The sequence below is a fragment of the Schistocerca nitens genome, chromosome 2 (assembly GCF_023898315.1).
Source record: "Schistocerca nitens isolate TAMUIC-IGC-003100 chromosome 2, iqSchNite1.1, whole genome shotgun sequence".
In the NCBI taxonomy this organism is placed as follows: domain Eukaryota; kingdom Metazoa; phylum Arthropoda; class Insecta; order Orthoptera; family Acrididae; genus Schistocerca; species Schistocerca nitens.
Genome location: NC_064615.1, coordinates 781,010,221 through 781,032,641, shown reverse-complemented (window position 1 = coordinate 781,032,641; position 22,421 = coordinate 781,010,221). Strand labels below are relative to the sequence as shown.

General features: G+C 44.0%; 1 protein-coding gene across 5 annotated transcripts in view; it reads right to left on the bottom strand.

The window, feature by feature from the left end:
• Positions 1 to 22,421, bottom strand: part of LOC126237031 (protein PALS2) — a 398,888-nt gene that overhangs the window by 282,225 nt on the left and 94,242 nt on the right. Inside the window, exon 1 of one of the 5 annotated variants that reach the window (XM_049946790.1) lies at positions 14,153 to 14,274. The exons of the other annotated variants lie outside the window; for them this stretch is intronic. Within the exon in view, the coding sequence (XP_049802747.1) occupies positions 14,153 to 14,156 (4 nt within the window). The 5' untranslated portion in view covers positions 14,157 to 14,274. Of the gene's footprint in view, positions 1 to 14,152; positions 14,275 to 22,421 lie in introns of those variants that run through there. 5 annotated transcript variants of the gene reach the window in all.

Sequence of the window (22,421 nt, the reverse complement as noted above, 5' to 3'; positions counted from 1 at the left end):
AGATGTGGTGTACTGTGCGCCGTAAAGGGCTTATGGAAGCACCATTTAGTTCATGGAAGATTCCTAAGAAAAACAGAAAAAAAGCGTTTTTAAAGCGTTTCTCACCATTTCTTCGCGTTAGCAGAGGGTATCTGAATAACTAACGAGAGAAAATTGCTCAAATTTTAACACCAATTTATCTAGAAGTGCTATCTTTCCGTATACAAAAATTTTTGACCGTTATCGAGAAACACACCAAAACATGATTTTGGTTACCAAAACCGAATTGCACATTTCAAGGTGGCTATGCACAGAAAATGGCTGCAATTTTTAAGATATATTCCTAAGATCCAGATCTCGAACATTCTTGAAAATTTTCATTGTACCTTCATCCATTTCCGAGATACAGAGGTTCAAAGCTATCCTATCTCTACACGTAAAATACGCACGTAAAATCAAGTGTAAGGCTAAAACGTTAATTTTAAAGTGACGTAGCACGGACAAATATACTGTAATGTATCTCCGTTGGCATCTTAAGGGTTCTGGGATCCTCATGTTGCAGTACTGGAGTATATTCAAAACTTTTGTGCAGGTATAGTCCGATATGAAGTGTAAAACTAGTTTTACGTAATTTGAATTTCACATAAGCAAACTATGAACATTTTACTGACACATAAATTCTTTTCATGTGAGTGACATGCCCTGCTGCAGCAGGAAAAAGGAGGAAAACGTCGGTAAAACGCTCCTATCGGAGCACAAAAAGGCGAATATGCTCCTGGTGCAAATACTCTGAAAAGTGGGCTACCAGCTGCTTCAGTCTATCTTCCTCAGCATCTTTAAATATTTTCCTAAGAAATTTTACAGGCGCCATAGTCACGCTTTTTTATGCTGAGAGAGGAGACAGTGGTAGTGGGAAAACGATGAAAAGTAATAAATACTGGAAGATAGTAGATAGAGGTTGTGGTGTAGAACGATCGAATGAGACAATGGCAGTGTGAGAGAAAGAGAGGGACACAATGGCAGTGAAACATAGTTGACGGTGACAGAACAGTGTTAGGACAAGTTTGGAGGAGACAGTGTCAATGGAAAAGGAAAAAAGAGAAGGAGAAAGTGGAAGTGAGTGAGAGCCAGTGATAATGAGAGACAGAGTCTATGTAAATGACAACGAGTAGGAGAGAGATAGTGACAGTGAGAAGACACAGCAGCAATGGGAAGGAAGGAATGTGACAGTAACAGTAATAGAGAGAGCAAGAAGGAGACAGTGACGGTAACAGGAGCTGTGGCTGTGAGACAGGAGACACTGACAGACACACAAAGAGATAATAATGAGTTGGGCTCAATGAGTGAGTGACAATGGGCAAGTGAAATGGTTGGGTTTGAGCGACTTACATCTATGGACTGGCGTGTGTGGGCGGGATGCAGTTGGGGAAGTTTGCGGGAGTAAGAGGTGAGTTGCATGTTAAAAAGAGCGCGGATATGTTTGCGTGCCAAAATTTCTGAGGAAATTTTTAAAGGTGCCGTGGAAATTAGGATGAGGCAGCTGGTGCCCCACATTTCAGTCAGTGTCTTTTAAATAGTGTCTTTTAAACAGAGGCATATTTGCTTTTTTTGTGCTCCGATGGGAGCATGATTCGCCGATAATTAATAATCGAAAACAAGGTTTTCGGTGCTCAGGCCAGACGATAATTTCTTTCACGTTTTCATTACAGCGTCCGATCAGGACGCAGGTCGGTTCACTTGCGCAGTTTCCTACGAGTGGCTTATTCAGGTGACAGCATCTGTCGTTTTTGCCACCATCTACTGTATGACGCCATACGTCTGCTGCATTATCTTCTCCCGACTGCGATGTGGTGTATGGGAACAAAGCAATGGCTCCGAGAGCCATAAATGTCATGACATCTGAAGATAAAAAGGTACATATAAAGATCTGCTGCATTTTATTGTCTGGAGTATTTCATGGTTAGTGTAACGTGTTGTCAGAAATTTTTTCGAGGCTGTTGTCCAAGCAATATTTAACAGTTACTGGAGACTATTATAACCGATTTGACACCCCACTGGTGACCCTCCTGAGACATATGCCGTTACCTCCTTTCTGCCTTGTACGGCGCTTTTATGCCATACATGTTCCCAGCGCTCTCACTATGACTTAATGTCATTATGACGCCCACCTGACTACATCTAGCCGCTCGTACGGTGTGTAATCTGAGATGGTTGACGAGGAGAGACTCCTCGTGAGTATGGGTGTTTCCATGTCTACATACATTCAATCGAAGCCAAATTCACCTGCACGCTTGTCAATAAGCGCGGAGACATTGCACGAATCCTACAATGTTATTCTGAATAAGGTCGAAATGGAATGTCTTGGACACTGACTGTCTGTCATCCGTTATGGAACGTCTGCTGAAAACCTAAGCCGAGAGACTGGTTGTGATAAATGCCTCTAGGTGGTTATGGAAATGGAAGTAAGGAGAAGGGAAAAACTCGGTGCCAGTGTGTATCTTACTTCACTCCAATGGTATCAAGGGGTTTATCGAGTTTAATGTACTCATTCGACTGACAGGTCACCATCAGTTTGACGCACAGTCTAAAAAACTGGGACAACATTTCGCTAGTGGCTCAGATGGCCACAAGATGCAGATCGACTGCGATGTTTCATCTATATGCCCATGGCGCCACTTGGAAGACTGTATGGAGAGGTACGTTGCTACCAGAATCTCTTCGGCCGTAAACGTCGGCTTTCATATCTCCTTCAAGTATTTGCTGATTTGTCGTCAAGATAATTGTTGCAATTCCACACAGCAAGGCTAAATTCTTGGCAGTAAATACAATCCTGGACCGGTTCTCGGGTGGCTGGCAGACACAAGGTCTATTCAGAGCACGGAAGAGGGACAGTCGCGCAACCTAGTGAACAGCGTATGGACGACGCAACCTGCCCCATAAGCTCCCAGAAGACCGCACGATGCTGACCGACCACCGTGTCATACTCTGGCGGTGTGGTGTCGTTTGTAGTCACCATAGCTATCTCCCAGCCGTCGTCACCTTTCTGAACCTTGGATCCGGTATTCCACGTACAAGTAAGAAACTTCCTGGCAGATTAAAACTGTGTGCCGGACCGAGACTCGAATTCGGGACCTTTGCCTTTCGCGGCCAAGTGCTCTACCAACCGAACTACCCAAGCACGACTCACGCTTTACTTCCGGACACGTACAAGTAGTTTCTCAACTGACCTCACTAAACTGTGTGCACATCGTTTTAGTTACCCCAGCAGCGCAAAATCCGAGGCTGTAGCGGGAATTGAACCCACGTCACCCACACTGTAGTCAGGCACGTTGAACACTCACATCACGACGAACATATCATCAATATTCGAGCCTACCACATTTGACAGCACACTAGCGCCATGCACAGTGCACAGCGTCCGGGAAATCTCCGTACCGCACTTGAGTTTATTTTACTGAAAGACACGTGAAGTGAAACTCTTATTTTGACGTCCTGCAAACGTGGTTTATTACTCGGCTCGAAGAGAAGGTTGCTATTCAGACCTTTGAGTTTCTTGATGAACAATTTTGAGCTCTCTGGACTGGGCATTGTTCAGCAACATCTCCAGCCTTACCCGAATGGCCAGTACGAAATCCAGACCCTACCCTGACAGAAAACTCATTTCGGGCAATAATCAAGTTCCATGTAGTTCATCGGCGGTAGAAGACTAATGATGAGTTTGGGAAAATTGTGAAGGAAACCTTTCGAAGCGGAAAGTCTTCAGATGCCCCGCAAGATTTCAAGGAGGACATGGAGACGCCTAGATCTCTGTGTAATGCGCGATGATTCACATACAGATTCCCTGGAGACATAGGTTTTATATGTAACTACTACAATAGGCATACCATCTAATCAAAAGGATCCGGACAGCCCTATGTGACGCGGAATTGACCACTAGCTGACACGAGAGGCTGACTCGCCAATATAAAAGGAGGCGAGGAATATTGTGTTGTCAGCAGAAAAGCAGCATCTGCTTAACGGATCAGTGAGAAGAGTTCAGTGACTTCCAACGTGGGCTATATTGATGACACCTGTTTAAAATATCCACCAGGGACATTTCAACCCTTCTAAAGCTGCACAAGTCATCTATTGGTAACGTGATTGTGAAGTGGAAACGCGAATGTCAACTACGGCCAACCAAAACCAGACAGACCTCACGTACTTACGGACAGAGACCGTCCAACACCGTGGAGGGTGGTTGGAAAAAATCACATGAAAGGAATGGACGGAACCATTCGTGAGTTTCAAAGTGCTGGCAACATTCCAGCTAGCACAATGACTGTGCACAAAAGTTATAAAGGATGGGGTGCAATGGCCGAGCAGCTCTTCATAAGCCACGCATTTCCGTAGTCAATGCTAATTGGTTGGTTGGTTGATTTGGGGGAAGGGACCAGACAACGAGGTCATCGATCCCATGGTGTAAAGACTTACGCCAGTGGACAGTGGGTGACTGGAGTGATGAATCACGCTATACCCTGTGGCAGTCCGATGGACGGGTTCGCGTTCGGCAAATGCCTGGAGAATATTACCTGCCATCATGTGAAATACCAGCAGTGAAGTACGGAGGAAGTGGTGTTACTGTATTGGGGTGTTTTTCGTGTTTAGTGTGTCATCTCCTTACTATGCCTAAGCAAACGCTACTTGTGGAAGAATTTGAAGACATTTTACAGAAGTTTGTAGTACTGTGCACTGTACAGTAACAGTCGGAGGTGATGATTGTATCAGCATGACAATGCACCATATCATAAAGCATCATCTACGGGGCAATGGTTTGTGAGTGACAACATCCCCACTGACCTGTCCAGAGTTCTGACCTGAACATCTTTGTAGAATAAAAATCCACTTCAGTTGCCAGCAATTTTTTTAATTTATTCCACGACCGGTTTCAAAGCTTAAATCTTCCTTTTCAGTTTCCGCCAACTGCTACTGACTGACTAGGGGGGAACCGCGCGACCGCTACGGTCGCAGGTTCGAATCCTGCCTCGGGCATGGATGTGTGTGATGTCCTTAGGTTAGTTAGGTTTCATTAGTTCTAAGTTCTAGGCGACTGATGACCTCAGAAGTTAAGTCGCATATTTCTCAGAGCCATTTGAACCACTCTAATTCTCATTTTCAGTATGTCAACCACATAGTACTTGTACGTTAGTAATCCCTTCTCTTGTTCGCAGTTGGTGGCACCTGAAGATGTAACTTTAATCTTCGAAACTTGTCGTGGAATAAATTAAATAAATTACTGGTAACTGAAGCGGATTTTTATTCTACAAATATGTTCCTCGGTTGCTTATGTTCGCCTGATGAAATATTTTGTGAAAATCTTTGAAATGAGAGAGAAAGTCGACTTCGTTCCAGACCGCAGCGTCCAGCGTCATTACCTTCTCTAGTTCGGCTCTTAAGTAAGAACAGACACCTCATTCAAAGTGTCGTCAACAGAGTTCGAGCCACCACAAAGGCGATGAGTGGACACACCCCTTATTAATGTCCGGATACTTTTGATCAGATAGTGCCGTAGCTGCAGTCCTCGGCTAGGAAGACAGCTAGCGCGCTGTGAGGAAGCGCGCCGCGGGCTCACCTGGCGGCGGGCAGCAGACGCACTCCAGCAGCTCCATGGCCCGCACTGCGGCTCCGCCCGCCCGCCTCGTCACAGCAGGCTAATTTAGAGCGCCAAAACAAAGCCCTGTCCAAGAATTTGCTATTTCAAATGCGTTCCCGGACCAATTTAGCGACAGCCTAATGGGTTCGCACCTGAGCGTTAACGACGCGCTCGAAGAACCTCTTCTGCTCGGCAGCCTCTCTGCAGCCACCGCTGCAGTTCGCAAAGCCTCGTGGCGGCTTATAATTCTCTGTCATTTTTTCTGGCAATACTACACTACTGGCCATTAAAATTACTACACCACGAAGATGAAGTGCTACAGACGCGAAATTTAACCGACAGGAAGATGATGCTGTGATATGCAAATGATTAACTTCTCAGAGCATTCACACAAGGTTGGCGCCGGTGGCGACACCTACATCGTGCTGACATGAGGAAAGTTTCCAACCGATTTCTCATACACAAACAGCAGTTGACCGGCGTTGCCTGGTGAAACGTTGTTGTGTAGCCTCGTGTAAGGAGGAGACATGCATACCAACACGTTTCCGACTTTGATAAAGGTCGGATTGTAGCCTATCGCGATTGCGGTTTATCGTATCGCGACATTGCTGCTCGCGTTGGTCGAGATCCAATGACTGTTAGCAGAATATGGAATCGGTGGGTTCAGGAGGGTAATACGAAAAGCCGTGCTGGAGCCCAACGGCCTCGTATCACTAGCAGTCGAGATGACATGCATCTAATCCGCATGGCTGTAACGGATCGTGCAGCCACGTCTCGATCCCTGAGTCAACAGATGGGGACGTTTGCAAGACAACAACCATCTGCACGAACAGTTCGACGACGTTTGCAGCAGCATGGACTATCAGCTCGGAGACCGTGGCTGCGGTTTCCCTTGACGCTGCATCACAGACAGGAGCGCCTGCGATGGTGTACTCAACGACGAACCTGGGTGCACGAATGGCAAAACGTCATTTTTTCGGATGAATTAAGGTTCTGTTTACAGTATCATGATGGTCGCATACTTGTTTGGCGACATCGCGGTGAACGAACATTGGAAGCGTGTATGCGTCATCGCCATACTGGCGTATCAGCCGGCGTGATAGTATGGGGTGCCATTGGCTACACGTCTCGGTCACCTCTTGTTCGCATTGACGGCACTTTGAACAGTGAACGTTTCATTTCACATGTGTTACGACCCGTGGCTCTACCCTTCATTCGATCCCTGCGAAACCCTACATTTCAGCAGGATAATGCACGACCGCATGTTGCAGGTCCTGTACGGGCCTTTCTGGATACAGAAAATGTTCGACTGCTGCCCTGGCCAGCACATTCTCCAAATCTCTCACCAACTGAAAACGTCTGGTCAATGGTGGCCGAGCAACTGGCTCGTCACAATACGCCAGTCACTACTCTTGATGAACTGTGGTACCGTGTTGAAACTGCATGGGCAGCCGTACCTGTACACGCCATCCAAGCTCTGTTTGACTCGATGCCCAGGCGTATCAAGGCCGTTATTACGGCCAGAGGTGGTTGTTCTGGGTACTGATATCTCAGGATCTATGCACCCAAATTGCGTGAAAATGTAATCACACGGCAGTTCTAGTATAAAATATTTGTCCAATGAATACCCGTTTATCATCTGCGTTTCTTCTTGGTGTAGCAATTTTAATGGCCAGTAGTGTACTCATTCTTAAGGACAAGTAGATCGTAATCTAAAATTGTAGCTGGCCTTCATAATTAAGGAAGCCTTCCGTCTATATTCGATCTACATTACGTAACAAGTCGAACAACCGAGGCTACGACGACACTGCAGGCGATCAATCAGAATGGTCTGTTAGTTCTGCACTAATGCATACGCTTTGTATAATCGTCGATTTTGTTACGAATTATCCTCACACACCTCCTTCTCCGTCTTAATTGGCTAGTATCCCTATTCTCTTGAGTGAAAATATGACAAATGGTAAATTAACTAAACTGAGAAATCTGATTCAGAACTGAAGACTGGAGTCTTCTGGCTTGATTACGACGTGATCAGAAATGGGTATCAGCAGACAGAACGAATCTGCCGATAACTGTAATTTATACTGTTTTATTTTCATAACTTACATGCAGAATACTCACACTGTCGCTCCTTACAAAATAAGAAAAATAAAAAAAAAACGTTTTTGCAAATACCGAAGATGACCACTTACAACAGTGGCCGAAAAGTTTGTACGTAATTTTAATACCTGGCGCGTTCTAGAGTCTAGACGAATTTAGTGGAAATTTACTAGCTGCTAAAAGCTATGAAAGTAAATGAGTAGACCCACTGTTCGATACCTAGTGAGGTGGCGCAGTACTTAAGGCATTGGTATCATAGACGGCAGGACCAGAGGTCAAATCTCCATCCAGCTAACCAAACATACGTTTTCCAACATTTATTTGAAATCACATTTACTGAAAACATGGTATGTCCTTTGAAAAGGTCGTGGTTGATTTTGTGGCTCATCCGTGTCCATTCGAACTTACGCTCGGTCGCTGCAGGCTACATTCTGAAAAGTTATACATTAAAAGTGCGAAAATAACATCCACATCATAACTTCATAAACAGAACCATCGTTATATATGATCTTAGCGGTAAACGAAGTGCTATGGACACTAAGTGCTGCAAATATTAATCACCAATCTCCACGTGTGGTGTAAGGCTCAAGCAAAACAAGCGGCCGTCTGGGACGCCTAGCTGGCAGGAGTGCCACAGGAGTTCAGATGCAAAATTTATGTACAGGGTCAATCAATCACTACCGAAAACCGGCATGGGTAAAAGTGTATGGTAATAATTGTAGAAAGAAAAATGTTACAGGAAACATGGGACCGCAACCGAAGTCAGAATGTGTGGTTGCAAGCTGCTACCAACCTCAGTATGAGATATTGTCCTACTTGGTGCGAATGTATTTGAAATGTAAACTTTTCGATTAGGTCCCCACGTAACTGGGTTCAAATTTCAGACAAGACCTATCTTCGAAGTGGCCGTGCGGTTAAAGGCGCTGCAGTTTGGAACCGCAAGATCGCTACGGTCGCAGGTTCGAATCCTGCCTCGGGCATGGATGTTTGTGATGTCCTTAGGTTAGTTAGGTTTAACTAGTTCTAAGTTCTAGGGGACTAATAACCTCAGCAGTTGAGTCCCATAGTGCTCAGAGCCATTTGAACCAACCTATCTTAACAAGAAACGCAGTACCACTTCAGTACTTTACGTGTCACACTTTACCATACATTCGTGCCTGTTGAAGGAGGTTTTCCTTCATATTTGAAGGTAATAGCGCAGTCGCCTCTGAAGTGAGTTGCAGATTCTTTCAAACACCCCTGGATCACGTCGTAAATCTAACAAAACTATAAAATTCGCTGCACAAGTTCTACAACCATATTAATGATAGTGCTGTATACTTGACTTCTGAGACGACTGTGGTCGAAAAGTTGAAAGGATTGAGGTAAGGCGGTCTTAGATAACAAGGTACAGTCTGTGCTCTATCTGTCCCTCTTCGACCATGTTGGTTCGTTAAATACCATAGCAGTAGCAAAATATGCCTGTGCCCCATCACGCATGTAATGCAGAAAGGGGGGGGGGGGGCGGAGACAAAACTATGGACACACCAAAAACACGACACATTACCATGCCTAACACGGTGCAGGAAAAGTGTTGGCATTCAAAACATATTCCTGTCGTCTCAGAATGGATAAGTACAGGTACTTATACATTTACATCTACATACGTACTCCGCAATCCACCATACGGTGCGTGGCAGAGGGTACTTCATACCACAACTAGCATCTTCTCTCCCTGTTTCACTCCCAAACAGAACGAGGGAAAAATGACTGCCTATATGCCTCTGTACGAGCCCTAATCTCTCTTATCTTGTCTTGGTGGTCTTTCCGTTAAATGTAGGTTGGCGGCAGTAAAATTGTACTGCAGTCAGCCTCAAATGCTGGTTCTCTAAATTTCCTCAGTAGCGATTCACGAAAAGAACGCGTCCTTTCCTCTAGAGACTCCCATCCGAGTTCCTGAAGCATTCCGTAACACTCGCGTGATGATCAAACCTAAGAGTAACAAATCTAGCAGCCCGCCTCTGAATTGCTTCTATGTCTTCCCTCAATCCGACCTGATAGGGATCCCAAGCGCTCGAGCAGTACTCAAGAATAGGTCATATTAGTGTTTTATAAGCGGTCTCCTTTACAGATGAACCACATCTTCCCAAAATTCTACCAATGAACCGAAGACGACTATCCGCCTTCCCCACAACTACCATTACATGCTTGTCCCACTTCATATCGCTCTGCATTGTTACGCCCAAATACTTAATCGACGTGACTGTGTAAAGCGCTGCACTACTAATGGAGTATTCAGACATTACAGGATTCTTTTTCCTATTCATCTGCATTAATTAACATTTATCTATATTTAGAGCTAGCTGCCATTCTTTACACCGATCACAAATCCTGTCCAAGTCATCTTGTATCCTCCTACAGTCACTCAACGACGACACCTTCCCGTACACCACAGCATCATCAGCAAACAGCCGCACATTGCTATCCACCCTATCCAAAAGATCATTTATGTAGATAGAACACAACAGCGGACCTACCAAACTTCCCTGGGGCACTCCAAATGATACCATTCTTCCTGCAAAATAGTGGCAAGTCCAGATGACTATGATGGACGTAGATAGCGATCATGCACCCTTCTCTCCAAAGTCGACCACATACCATCTATAATACTGGGATCTGTATAGACTGTGGTGGCCAGGAGAGGTGCGACATTTCATCCTCGTGCTCACAAAAACAGACCTAGGCGATGGGAGCTGTGTAAGATGGCATCACCAATGAAACGCTGTAACGTTGAATGGACCTGAACAGCCAAAGTCATTATTCTTGGCAGTAATCTGATCTTGCAGAGTAACCATGGGGCCCATGGAATTCCACGATATGGATGGCTAAATCATCACCGACCTCCTCCTCCCCCCTCCGCCCCTCCTTCCCCTCCGCCACGTTTCAGTCGGCCAAAAGTTGGAAAAAGGGTGAAACAAGACTCATCCGGCCAAATGAATTCTTTCATTGCTCCACAGTCCAAGTTTTATGGCTTGGGCATCACATTTTCCTGTTGCGGTCGCTTGTATCACTGATGAGTGCTTTTGGAATTCCAGGTCGCCCTATCATTTCCTGCAACGACTTTCGCAGCTGTCCCTATTTTTCTTCGCAATCACATTCAATGACCGTCCGTCAAGATCACTCACCTCACACTTTCGTCCGCGTTGTGACTTAGGGGATGATGTTTTTCTGTTTTCCCTGTGTGTGGTATAAAACTTCGGTATGGTGCCTGTCGAAACGCTAACAAGGGAACCTCCCCATCGCACCCCCCCCCCCCCTCCCACTCAGATTTAGTTATAAGTTGGCACAGTGGATAAGCCTTGAAAAACTGAACACAGATCAATCGAGAAAACAGGAAGAAGTTGTGTGAAACTATGAAAAAAATAAGCAAAATATACAAACTGAGTAGTCCATGCGCAAGATAGGCAACATCAAGGATAATGTGAGCTCATGAACGTCGTGGTCCCGTGGTTAGCGTGAGCAGCTGCGGAATCAGAGGTCTTTGGTTCAAGTCTTCCCTCGAGTGAAGAGTTTAATTTTTTATTTTCAGACAATTATTATCTGTCCGTCCGTCCGATGCGAGTTATCTGCGCCGTAGTATGGGGACTCAACACCTAAACAAACATCGAAACACACGACGCACATGCCGTCACCAGTGTCGTATAAAATATATCAGACGTGTTTTCCTGTGGAGGAATCGGTTGACCTATGACCTTGAGATCAAATGTTTTCGGTTCCCATTGGAGAGGCACGTCCTTTCTTCTACTAATAGCACGGTTTTGCGATGCGGTCGCAAAACACAGACACTAAACTTATTACAGTGAACAGAGACGTCAATATACGAACGGACAGATTATAACTTTGCGAAAATATAGAAAGTAAACTACTCACTCGAGGGAAGACATGAACCAAGGGCCTCTCGTTCCGCAGCTGCTCACGCTAACCACGGGACCACGGCGCTCCTGAGCCCACACTCTTCTTCATGTTGCCTATCTTGCACATGGACTACTCAGTTTGTATATTTTGCTTATTTTTTTCATAGTTCTACGCAACTTCTTCCTATTTTCTCGATTGATCTGTGTTAGTTTTTCAAGGCCTATCCACTGTGCCAACTTATAACTAAATCTGAGGGGGGTGCGATGGGGAGGTCCCCTTGTAAGCAGTTCGGCTACCTTGGTTACGGAAGCACTCGCCACGCGAGTACCAACAATTAACCCACGTTCAAATTCACTTAGCTCCGACATAATGCCCTCACGTCTACACAGAACACTGCCCTGTCCACGACATACACTTGAGAGCATTGCGCAGGTGCCGCCCATAGTCAAAAACAACAGTGCCACGCGCAGCCTTGGCTACTACCTTTAGTTGTGTTCGGGCATGCATTTCTGGCCGTTTTTCCATATTTTTGTGCAACTCCTGTACATTCGTTAATGTTGCAGAAAGCAGGATACGTCATACATGACATCTGAGCCCAGTTAGATGAATACTTAATCCAGAAGTTTACATTTATAATATTTTCGTGCTACCTAGAACAATATTTCATACTGAAGCTAGTGACGGGTAGTAACGAAACATTCACTACACATTCGCTTAAAACGAACAATGGAGTGAACTGATGTATTCTTTCTAAATAAGAAATCATCGGCTTATTGTTATCGCTTGGTTTTTGTTAGACAAAAGTCATTAATATCGGAGCAACATTTCACAAATGATGAACGAGAGGAAGAAAAGCCGTGCCATTGTCTAAATCATCCTCGTTGGTTACGTGTTTAATCGCAGTGCATCACTACGTGGGAAAAAGAAGCAATTTGCTGCCAAAATGTTTCGTGAGAAGAAACCCCCTCGCGTGACTAAGGAACAGCTGTGTTGCGTGGGGCCGTCTAAAAACGAACAGTACTTGCGAAGAATTTTACTTGTTGCGCAGCTGGAGCAGTTTCCGTACCGTCGCTGTCAGTAGATTTCAGTGACGCCGCGGTGGTTTTCGTCATACTCTAAAAACAGCGCGGCATAATCTTGTCTCCAAATAAAAAGTAAGATTTGGTAGCCCGTTCCTTACCAGCATACGATTACGTGTTTGATATGTCATTTCTTGTTTCACTTCGACGAAACGGCACACTCTATCGAACTATTTCCTTTCACTTCCGGACTAAAAACTGTAGCAGGCAACCATAATCCACTACTCTACAAATTTTATAGTATGTAACATAATGCTGACGCGATTGTAAAAATATTTATGAAGTACGGCGAAGTTCCTTACAGATACAGACATGAACACATGTCCGGCGTTCGGCGCATTACTGACATAGCACCGAAGATGCTTTTATACGATATAACATTCAAACAGATTTTAGTCTTTATCTACACCTCGTAAACCAATCGACCGTGTCTTGGAAAGGGTTCACGGTGTATTAGTAGCACTTTCTCCCTTTTCCGTTTACATTTGCGAATCAAATGCGGGAAGAATGGTTGCCTGTACGCTCCAACTTATGCTCTAAACAAACTAATTTGACTGCCACACTCATTATGCAAACAATATATTGGTAAGTGCTAACAGACTAATGTATTTCTTCCTTTCCTGTGGCTGCTGCTATCAAATACCGTCCACTTTCTGTCCTCGATCTCACAGACAAACAGTAAAATAATTCAGTAGGTCGAACAGCCAATGTTTCAGAAATTCAGAGTCACATTAAGAACTAATACATGACTTCGTTTCTTGCCTACGCAGTGAAAACGCCGTAGACCGGAATCTGATTTGACGCACACTAAATCTCCTGTAATGCGGGCAATGTCCATCGAATGCAATAGATATCGGGACGGTAAGAGTCTCTCAGCACTTTTATGAACAGTATTTTGACTTCGGTGTTTTCCGAAGACATGTACCAGGCATGACAAGAATGTAGTGTACATTCCTGTTTATTCGGAAGCCACTTGCTTGAAAAATTATAATAGAAGCACTCATATATAAAAAGAGATTTGTAACTATAACTAGCTAGACTTTGGTTCATTAACACCGTACCTAGGGTTTCGTGGTCTAAAGGTAATGTGGTCTAAAATGTCTGGGTTGGTAAATGTCGGCAGGTGTTGCTAAGGGCGCACTTTTTGCGATTGCTTCGCGAACTACTCAATGAAATCACTTCAGAAATCCACTCTCACAACATTTCCGAGCAAGAAATCACTTCATCCACTCTCACAACATTTCCGAGCAAAGAAGATATTAAATTTTGAAAAGCATCGTACAGAGTTTATGAACTAAGCTGAGACTGGTTTCGGTTTTCCATCCTCGCTTCACACTGTCGCGAAAAGTGTATCATCAAAATGTTCGGTTTCAGAGGAGCACTCCTGTCGGTGAGAGAATCGTCACTCGTCAGGCAGGCAGCAGCGACACACGACCCCGACGTCGGCGCCGCGTCCGCAGCTGTGGCTTACCCATGGCCGCGCATACCGCGCTCTCCGCAGACGCTGTCGTGACGCAAGGCGGCCGCGAGGGTGTGCTCGGAGCCGTGGCTCGCGGGTACTCGCAGCGACTCCTGCGGACGCACTACGGCCGGCCGTATCGGCAAATGTTTACGTAGCCGGCGACGGTGACGGAGGCGGCGGCGGAGTTGTGACGTCAGCTGATCGATGACGACCTCGCCGGCGCAGGCCCGGCCGGGGGCGCGCGCGACGCCCACGCAGGGCGCCGGGGCCAGACGTGTCTGCGTGCCCAGCGCCGCAATATCGACGCCCGCCGCGCCGCGCAACCCCACGGCGTTCATAATACATCGCGCCGCAGGCCGCCGCCGTGCGTAACAGCGAAAGTCCAGCGTAATACGGGGTGCCGCAAACAGAACGTGGATTTGACTCGGGTGGTTCTTCTCCCACCAACTGCGAGTAGTTGTAACTGGGGTGTACTAAGGCTTTGGCTCCGACTACGAAAGGTCTGAACACCCGACTGAAATTGCACCTCATAATCCGCTCCCGGAACCGATAGTTCTTAAATCGAAAGTGTAAGGTTCAGCGTTTGAACTCAAAACTTTCAGTCAAAACGTAAAATAACAACACACAGCCGCGCAGCGCAGGCGGCCGAGAGAAGTCTGTGTCTACAGTGCTGCTTTGGCCCGCTAAGAACAGCCACAGATCCAGGATTTGATTCTGGGTTGGATCACAGTTTGTTACTGAATCTAATCCTTGCATGGGGGCTTAATTAAAATGCAATAATTTTAGTAGCTGTGTGACCGGTTGCGAAGTCTCGTAACCGGTTGGCCCTGAGTAGTATTAGGACGCAATCTGACTGCATAAAATAAAAATAAAGAATGACAAGAAATTTCCATTAACACAATCAATTAATTAAGTCCCCTGCAACTATAAAAGCTACGTAACAATAAAGCACAAGTGAAACTGTTCTGTGTGTGGTAGTGTGACTCAACGTACATGTATCTGGCACGGTTCTTCCTCAATACGACAAGATATTTTAAACACCATTTACATTGAACTAATTGAAAAACCAGAAAAACTATAATTGCACATAGAAGCCAGAATTACAAGTCTAATACATGAACACGAGCCAGATGCTTTGTTGACTGAACCTGTGACCAAGAGGCATTGTCATTAAAGAAATGTGAAATATTTTTTTTTACCTCAATATATTTTGACGAAAAATACACTCTGATCATTGCAACATCTTCCATCTATACATTACACCAACCGAACAGCATCTACTCTCTCGCCCAACAGAACAACTGCACTCGACAGCCTCTCAACAACTACTGCTCACGGCAGCTTCTGAACTACTACTGCACCAGTGGAGGCGGCGGAATAATAATCTAATAATCTTTGGTGCAATCTCTGGCGCTGTGACTCAGTGTAGCCACCTTTCATCCTCCCCCACGCCTCCCTCCCCCCCCCCCCAACAAAACCTGCTATCATCCTCACTTTTAACATGAAACAGATGTCTATGACTTTAATAATGTAACAATAAAACATACAGGATGGTCAAAAAGAGTCTGAAAAGCTTGCAAGGGTGTTGCAGGGTAGGTTGTGCTGAGAAATAAATAATAACAAATAAATAACAGAAATAAAAACATTCGAAACGTTGTGCCATTTCCGAGTTAATTAGTAATGACGATAACCAACGAAGTCGCTGCTCGTGTATATTCAAGCGGCCCGTCAGAGGCGGTGTCGCCAAACGTGTTAGTGACCGGTCCCATACATCATTTAAACGATTCTTTTACCGAAATGATGTGAAAGGAGTCAGTTTACAGGATAAGTGTACATGATTAGTTTTAACATTAATGAACACATTATCATTTTATTCTTACTCATATAACTATACTTAAAAACAACTTTTTTTACTGTCTATAAGTTTTAAAGAAGCAATTCGTCGATAGAATAGAAGGAGTTGGCCAGGAGAAATTATTTTCAATGAGATATACACCTTGCTTCGCTACCTGTTAGACATTTTTATGTTATTGCACAAATGATCAAAATTTTTATTGCTACATATTGAACTCGTCTCTCAGTCACTAACAGCCTTAACAATGGGTAATAAAGATCCTTTTTTCCTCTAGTGTTGTAGGTATTTGCATCACAATTCTCAAATTGTGATGGATTATGTACGACAAATTTCATTAACGAAAATATTTGTTGTGACGGCACAGTTAAAATGCCTAGGTTCTTGAAGAGGTTCCTATATGAAGTCCGTAAGTGAAGACCACATATTATTCCTACTGCTCGCTTTTACGCGACCAATACTTTCTTTCTGAGTGATGAGTTAGTTACCCCAGATAATTACGCCGTACGACATTACTGAGTGGAAATTGCAAAATACGTCAGGAGGACGTTTGTTTCCGTGATTAGCAATTATACGTAGAGCAAAAACAGCTGAACTTAATCGTTCCTTCCAGTTCAAGTTTTCATCAATATCTACACCCAAAAACTTGGAGCAGTGTATCCTACTTACTAACTCCTGCTCATGTGTTATATCAGTTGTTGGTATGACTCAGGTTGTTGTAGAGGACTGAAGGTAGTGCGTCTTTTCAATATTTAGGGGAGTCCATTGCAGAGAATCACTCAAAAATCGTTTCGAAAATATCATATACTAACTCTTCTCTTGCTTTCTCTCTAATGAGATTTGTTATAACACTAGTGTCGTCTGCAAAAAGTCCCAGTTTTGCTTGTTGAATGTTAAGTGGAAAGTCATTCACATATATAAGAAAAAGGAGTACCCCCAAAATTTAACCCTCTGGGTCTATGAGAAAACATACACTAATTGTGTCTGGCGGGCCTCTTGAATCTGAGAGAGCGACGGCGCTGCGTATCCAGTTCCTCTTCTTAACAATTATTTTTCAGCGCAGCCTACCCTGCAATACCCTTTCAAGCTTTTCAAACTCCTTGTTACCATCCAGTACATTACGTTTAAATACAATAATAATTTGTTTAGATCAATGCAGTACAGAGAAAAGCATTTATGCAAAAAATTGAAATTCATGTGTAATGCATCTCATTTAAAAAGAATAATAATAACAGACTGAAAACTTTGACAATGTGATGGCGTAAAATCAAAGTGTGCCCTCCTCATTATCAGCATTTCACTTAGCACTACTACTGTGAGCACGCGCCTGCAGACTAGGTCTGTGTGGGTTTGTGCATGGTGGGGAGTGCTGTTTTTGGCATGCTTTGTGGCTGTTTCTTCGTATATTTGGAAAAGTCACACTTTTTTATTTTTTCCATAGTTGAGAGTTTTCTCCTTTCTGTCTTGTGTTAAGAGCGGTTGTAGGCGCTTCAGTCTGGATCCGCGCGACCGCTACGGTCGCTGGTTCAAATCCTGCCTCGGGCATGGATGTGTGTGATGTCCTTAGGTTAGTTAGGTTTAAGTAGTTCTGAGTTCTAGGGGACTGATGACCTTAGATGTTAAGTCCCATAGTGCTCGGAGCCATTTATCTGTCTTGTGTTAATCAACGTCCTGCTTTTTATCTTCATGAATTCCTCGTCTTTTCGAGGGAAAATGTGTCATGTTACCTCATCAATCTTCGCAAGTGGGAGAAAATATGTGAAGATTGGCTTATGTAAAATGCAAATACTTTCATTTAACTGTTGTTTGGGGGAATGTGAGGTTTATGACCTCCGTGACTCCCTCCCCCTTCCCCTCTTGTACCCACGCACTGAAAACGAATGCCACGAATCGCCTCATGCATGTTTTCACTTTGGTGAGCACTACGTATTCCAAGTTCCCAAGAACTTTCAGTAAAAGGGAAGAGTATTCGGGATGTGCAAACTAGAAGCACCGCACAAGAATCTTTTGGGAGACAGCTAGAGACCTGAAAACTTTTTCATGTGCTTTTTAGTTACTTCGATTGTAAGGTAGTATGCGTTTAATAGCCCGCCCCGGAACCTGAAAAGTAGTCCTAATGAAGCATAAGAGAAATGTGGTTTCGAATTACTTCAGTGAAGTCGACTCAAGTACTGCGAAGTGTAAACAGGCGAGGAAAGCCATCCAAAAAAAGCGCATTTCATTACTTCTTTAGGTGATATTTAAAATCTTCCCAGCTGCTGAATATGAAGTACTCGACAATCTTGAACATAAAAGAAGGTTTACTTACCCACTCGCCACTTCAGCTGCGCTTCAAAAAACTGAGAAACAGGTGAGTATGAAAAGATCTATTTGACGAAAAATCAAAAATAGGATACGCCCAACCCTTGAGCAAACGAAATTGAGATGTTCATTTCTGAAGCGATTGTACTTCAAGATCTTCCTTTTAATTTCATGGAGGGTCTCGACTTTCAACGCGTAATGCAATTTGTTACGTCAAATAAGCAGTTAAGGTGAAACCATTTCCTTTTATTTTCAATGCGCTGATTTCCATTATTTCCTGTAACCACTTACTATATAATTATTTTAAGATAAACTAATTTTTTACGTAATAAATGAACTGACAATTTTACACACTGCTGCTATTATTCAGAAACGATAATTACGTCAACACCACTCCCGGCTCCGGCGTCGCGTTCGACAAAACTGCTGCGCAGTCTCGGGCCTCGACATCGGTTCCAATAAAACCGACTTTGTTACGTTGCTTCCCTAGTTTTAAGAGTCATAAGCAGAAACTGCGCCGTCGCGAAGTTGTGAGAGGACGCGTGCAACGTCTGCGTGGTGCCGGCGACGCGTGTTGCACGCGATTTCGCTCCGCACCGTAGTCACACACCGCTGTCGCTGAGCAAAAAATTAAACTGTCAACCCAGATCAACTCCCGGCACTCCTTGATTTGTCAAACAGTTCCTCCTAGGGTCACCAGCCTCGAGGCGTGTTCAAATAGCCGCCTTCCTTCTACCACTGACGTCGCGAAGTCGGAGTAGTGAAGCAACTTAAATCTCTTAATAAAAGCAAGTCATCTGGTCCAGACTGTGTACCAATTAGGACGTTTCGGAGTATGCTGATGCATTAGCTCCATACTTAACAATCATTAACAACCGTTCGCTCGACAAATGATCAGTGGTCTCGCGGTAGCGTTCTCGCTTCCCGAGCACGGGGTCCCGGGTTCGATTCCCGGCGGGGTCAGGGATTTTCTCTGCCTCGTGATGACTGGATGTTGTGTGACGTCCTTAGGTTAGTTAGGTTTAAGTAGTTCTAAGTTCTAGGGGGCTGATGACCATAGATGTTAAGTCCCATAGTGCTCAGAGCCATTTGAACCATTTGAGAAATGATCCGTACCCAAAGTCTGGAAAGTTGCATAGGTCACACCAATATTCAAGAACGGCAGTAGGAGTAATCCACTAAATTACAGGCCCATATCGTTAACGTCGATATACAGCAGGATTTTGAAACATATATTGTGTTCAAACATGAATTACCTCGAAGAAAACTGTCTATTGACACACAGGCAACATGGGTTTAGAAAACAACGTTCCTGTGAAACACATTTATCCACATGAAATGTTGATGCTATTGACAAGGGATTTCAGATCGGTTCCGTATTTCTGGATTTCCGGAAGGCATTTGACACTGTACCACACAGGCGGCTTGTATTGAAATTGCTTGCTTGTGGAATATCGTCTCAGTTATGTGACTAGATTTGTGATTTCCCGTCAGAGAGGCCGCAATTCGTAGTAATTGACGGCAAGTCGTCGACCAAAACAGAAGTTATTTCTGGCGCTTCCCAAGGTAGTTCCCCTTTGCTGTTCCTTATCTATATAAACGATTTGGAGGACAATCTGAGCAGCCGTCTTAGGTTGTTTGCGCTGTCGTTGATCGACTAATAAAGTCATCTGAAGATCAAAACAAATTGCAAAACGATTTAGAAAAGATATCTGAATGGTGCGAAAATCGGCAGTTGGCCCTATATAACGAAAAGTGTGTCATCCACATGAGTGCTAAAAGGAATCCGTTAAACTTCGGTTACACTATAAATCAGTCTAATCTAAAAACCGCAAATTGAACTAAATATCTGGGTATCACAATTACGAACAACTTAAATTAGAAGGAACACATATAAAATGTTGTGGGGAAGGCTAAACAAAGACTGCGTTTTATTAGCAGGACACTTAGAAAATGTAACATATCTACTAAGGAGACTGCCTACACTACGCATGGGATCCTCACCAGATAGGACTGATGGAGTACATCGAAAAAGTTCAAAGAAGGGCAGCACGTTTTGTATTAGCGCGAATTATGGGAGAGAGTGTCATAGAAATGATACAGGATTTGGGCTGGACATCATTAAAAGAAAGGCGTTTTCCGTTGCTACGGAATCTTCTCACGAAATTCCAGTTACCAACTTTCTCCTCCGAATGCGAAAAATTTTTATTGACACTGACCTACATAGGGAGAAACGATCACCACGATAAAATAAAGGAAATCAGAGCTCGTACGGAAATATATAGGTGTTCATTCTTTCCGCGCGCTATACGAGATTGGAATAACAGAGAATTGTGAAGGTGGTTCGATGAACCCTCTGCCACGCACTTGAATGTGACTTGCGGAATATCCATATAGATGTAGATGTAGATGTAGACTCACATGAGCCCCGTAGCAACCTTGTTGTATTCAGATAGATTTCTGGAGGAATATATCAACATCATCATCACCAGACTTCCCACCTCTAGCATCACAGATGTGATGCATAAGCGCTTACCACTGGCTGTCACTGTACATATTTCTCTCTGTCTCACCTGCCCAGTTTCAGCTACTGTTCCCCAACTTCGGTTTCACTGTCTGCAACCACGTCGTCAGTGCTCTTCCCCTTGGTCCTTTCCCTGGTACTTCTGTGCCGAAGTATTTTCCAACTGTTTTCCATTTGTTTTTTTTGTTTTTTCATCAAGTGACCAAACCACTACAGTCTACGCTTTCGCGTAACATTAATAATGGCCAATTTCACATCATCTTCATTCCAGTGTGTTTTTATTTTTAATCTTACCTAGTTTAATCCTCTGATGGATTTCCTCGCTGTTGTCCTTGTCTAGAAGGCGACATGCTTCCAGTCTATAGGTCAAAAGGAAGCAAAAGAAATATGGAATAAGGCTAATTTTCCTTTGTTGGGTATTTTGTTATATCACCGTATGTTTCTCACTTTGCCGTAGAATTGTAAAACTTTTAATGACTCTTTGGGTATCTGCTGTTTCACTGTATTGTTCTTGTATATATACTTCCAATTATTTGAAGCCGGCCGCGGTGGTCTCGCGGTTCTAGGCGCGCAGTCCGGAACCGCGCGACTTCTACGGTCGCAGGTTCGAACCCTGCCTCGGGCGTGGATGTGTGTGATGTCCTTAGGTTAGTTAGGTTTAAGTAGTTCTAAGTTCTAGGGAACTGATGACCACGGCTGTTAAGTCCCATAGTGCTCAGAGCCATTTGAGCCAATTATTTGAAGCTTGGAAGAAGTTCCATCTAAACGTATATTTGAACTTGTTCCGTCTTGTTGACCATCCTCGCAACTGCCTCTGTAGTTTTCTTATATGCTCGAGGTCTCTAAATTGGTTATTACAACACAAATATTCATGTTATCTTTAACTTCATATTGCTCTCATATCAGACCGTTATCACCAGATCCGACTATTGGACCCCTGATATGCCGAGGTGGAAAATAACTGTTTATGCTATTTTTTGTCCAAGCATCTGGTCGAGGGAGTTGGAACAATGTACAGCATACTGAAGTTTAAATCTCCGTTTAGCCATCCAGATTTGAGTTTTCCGTGGTTTTAATCAACGTGAATGCCGGGATGAATCATTTGAAAAGTCGCATCCGATTTCTGTTCCCATCATTTACCTCTCGGGAGCTTATTCTCTGCCTTGAATGACCCTATCAGGAAAGGTAAATTAAACGCTGATGTTCCTCCCTCCCAACAGCCTCAAACGGCGTCCTTGGTTTCCCTATCTCGCTTTAAACGAATGCTGTGGCGGTTCCTTCGTTAAGGCAACGACGGATCTCCAGTCCCATCGTTGCCCATATAAGCTACTACTCCGTCTTAGATGACCTTGCTGTAAACAAAACTTAAAAATGCCAACATACGTTATTACTTCATATTGCTTCCTCTATAAAAAATGAAGGTTCGGATTGACAACTGTGGAAATAAATAACAATGACAGCCCTTCTTACGATTAACATCTTTTGAGTTACTCTGTGGTGCTAATTCATGGTCTTCAATAATAAACGTGTTCAGCCAGTTTAACTTTGGCTGGTGACGAAGATTCTATCAATGAAATTAAAACTTAAGTAATAAATATGAA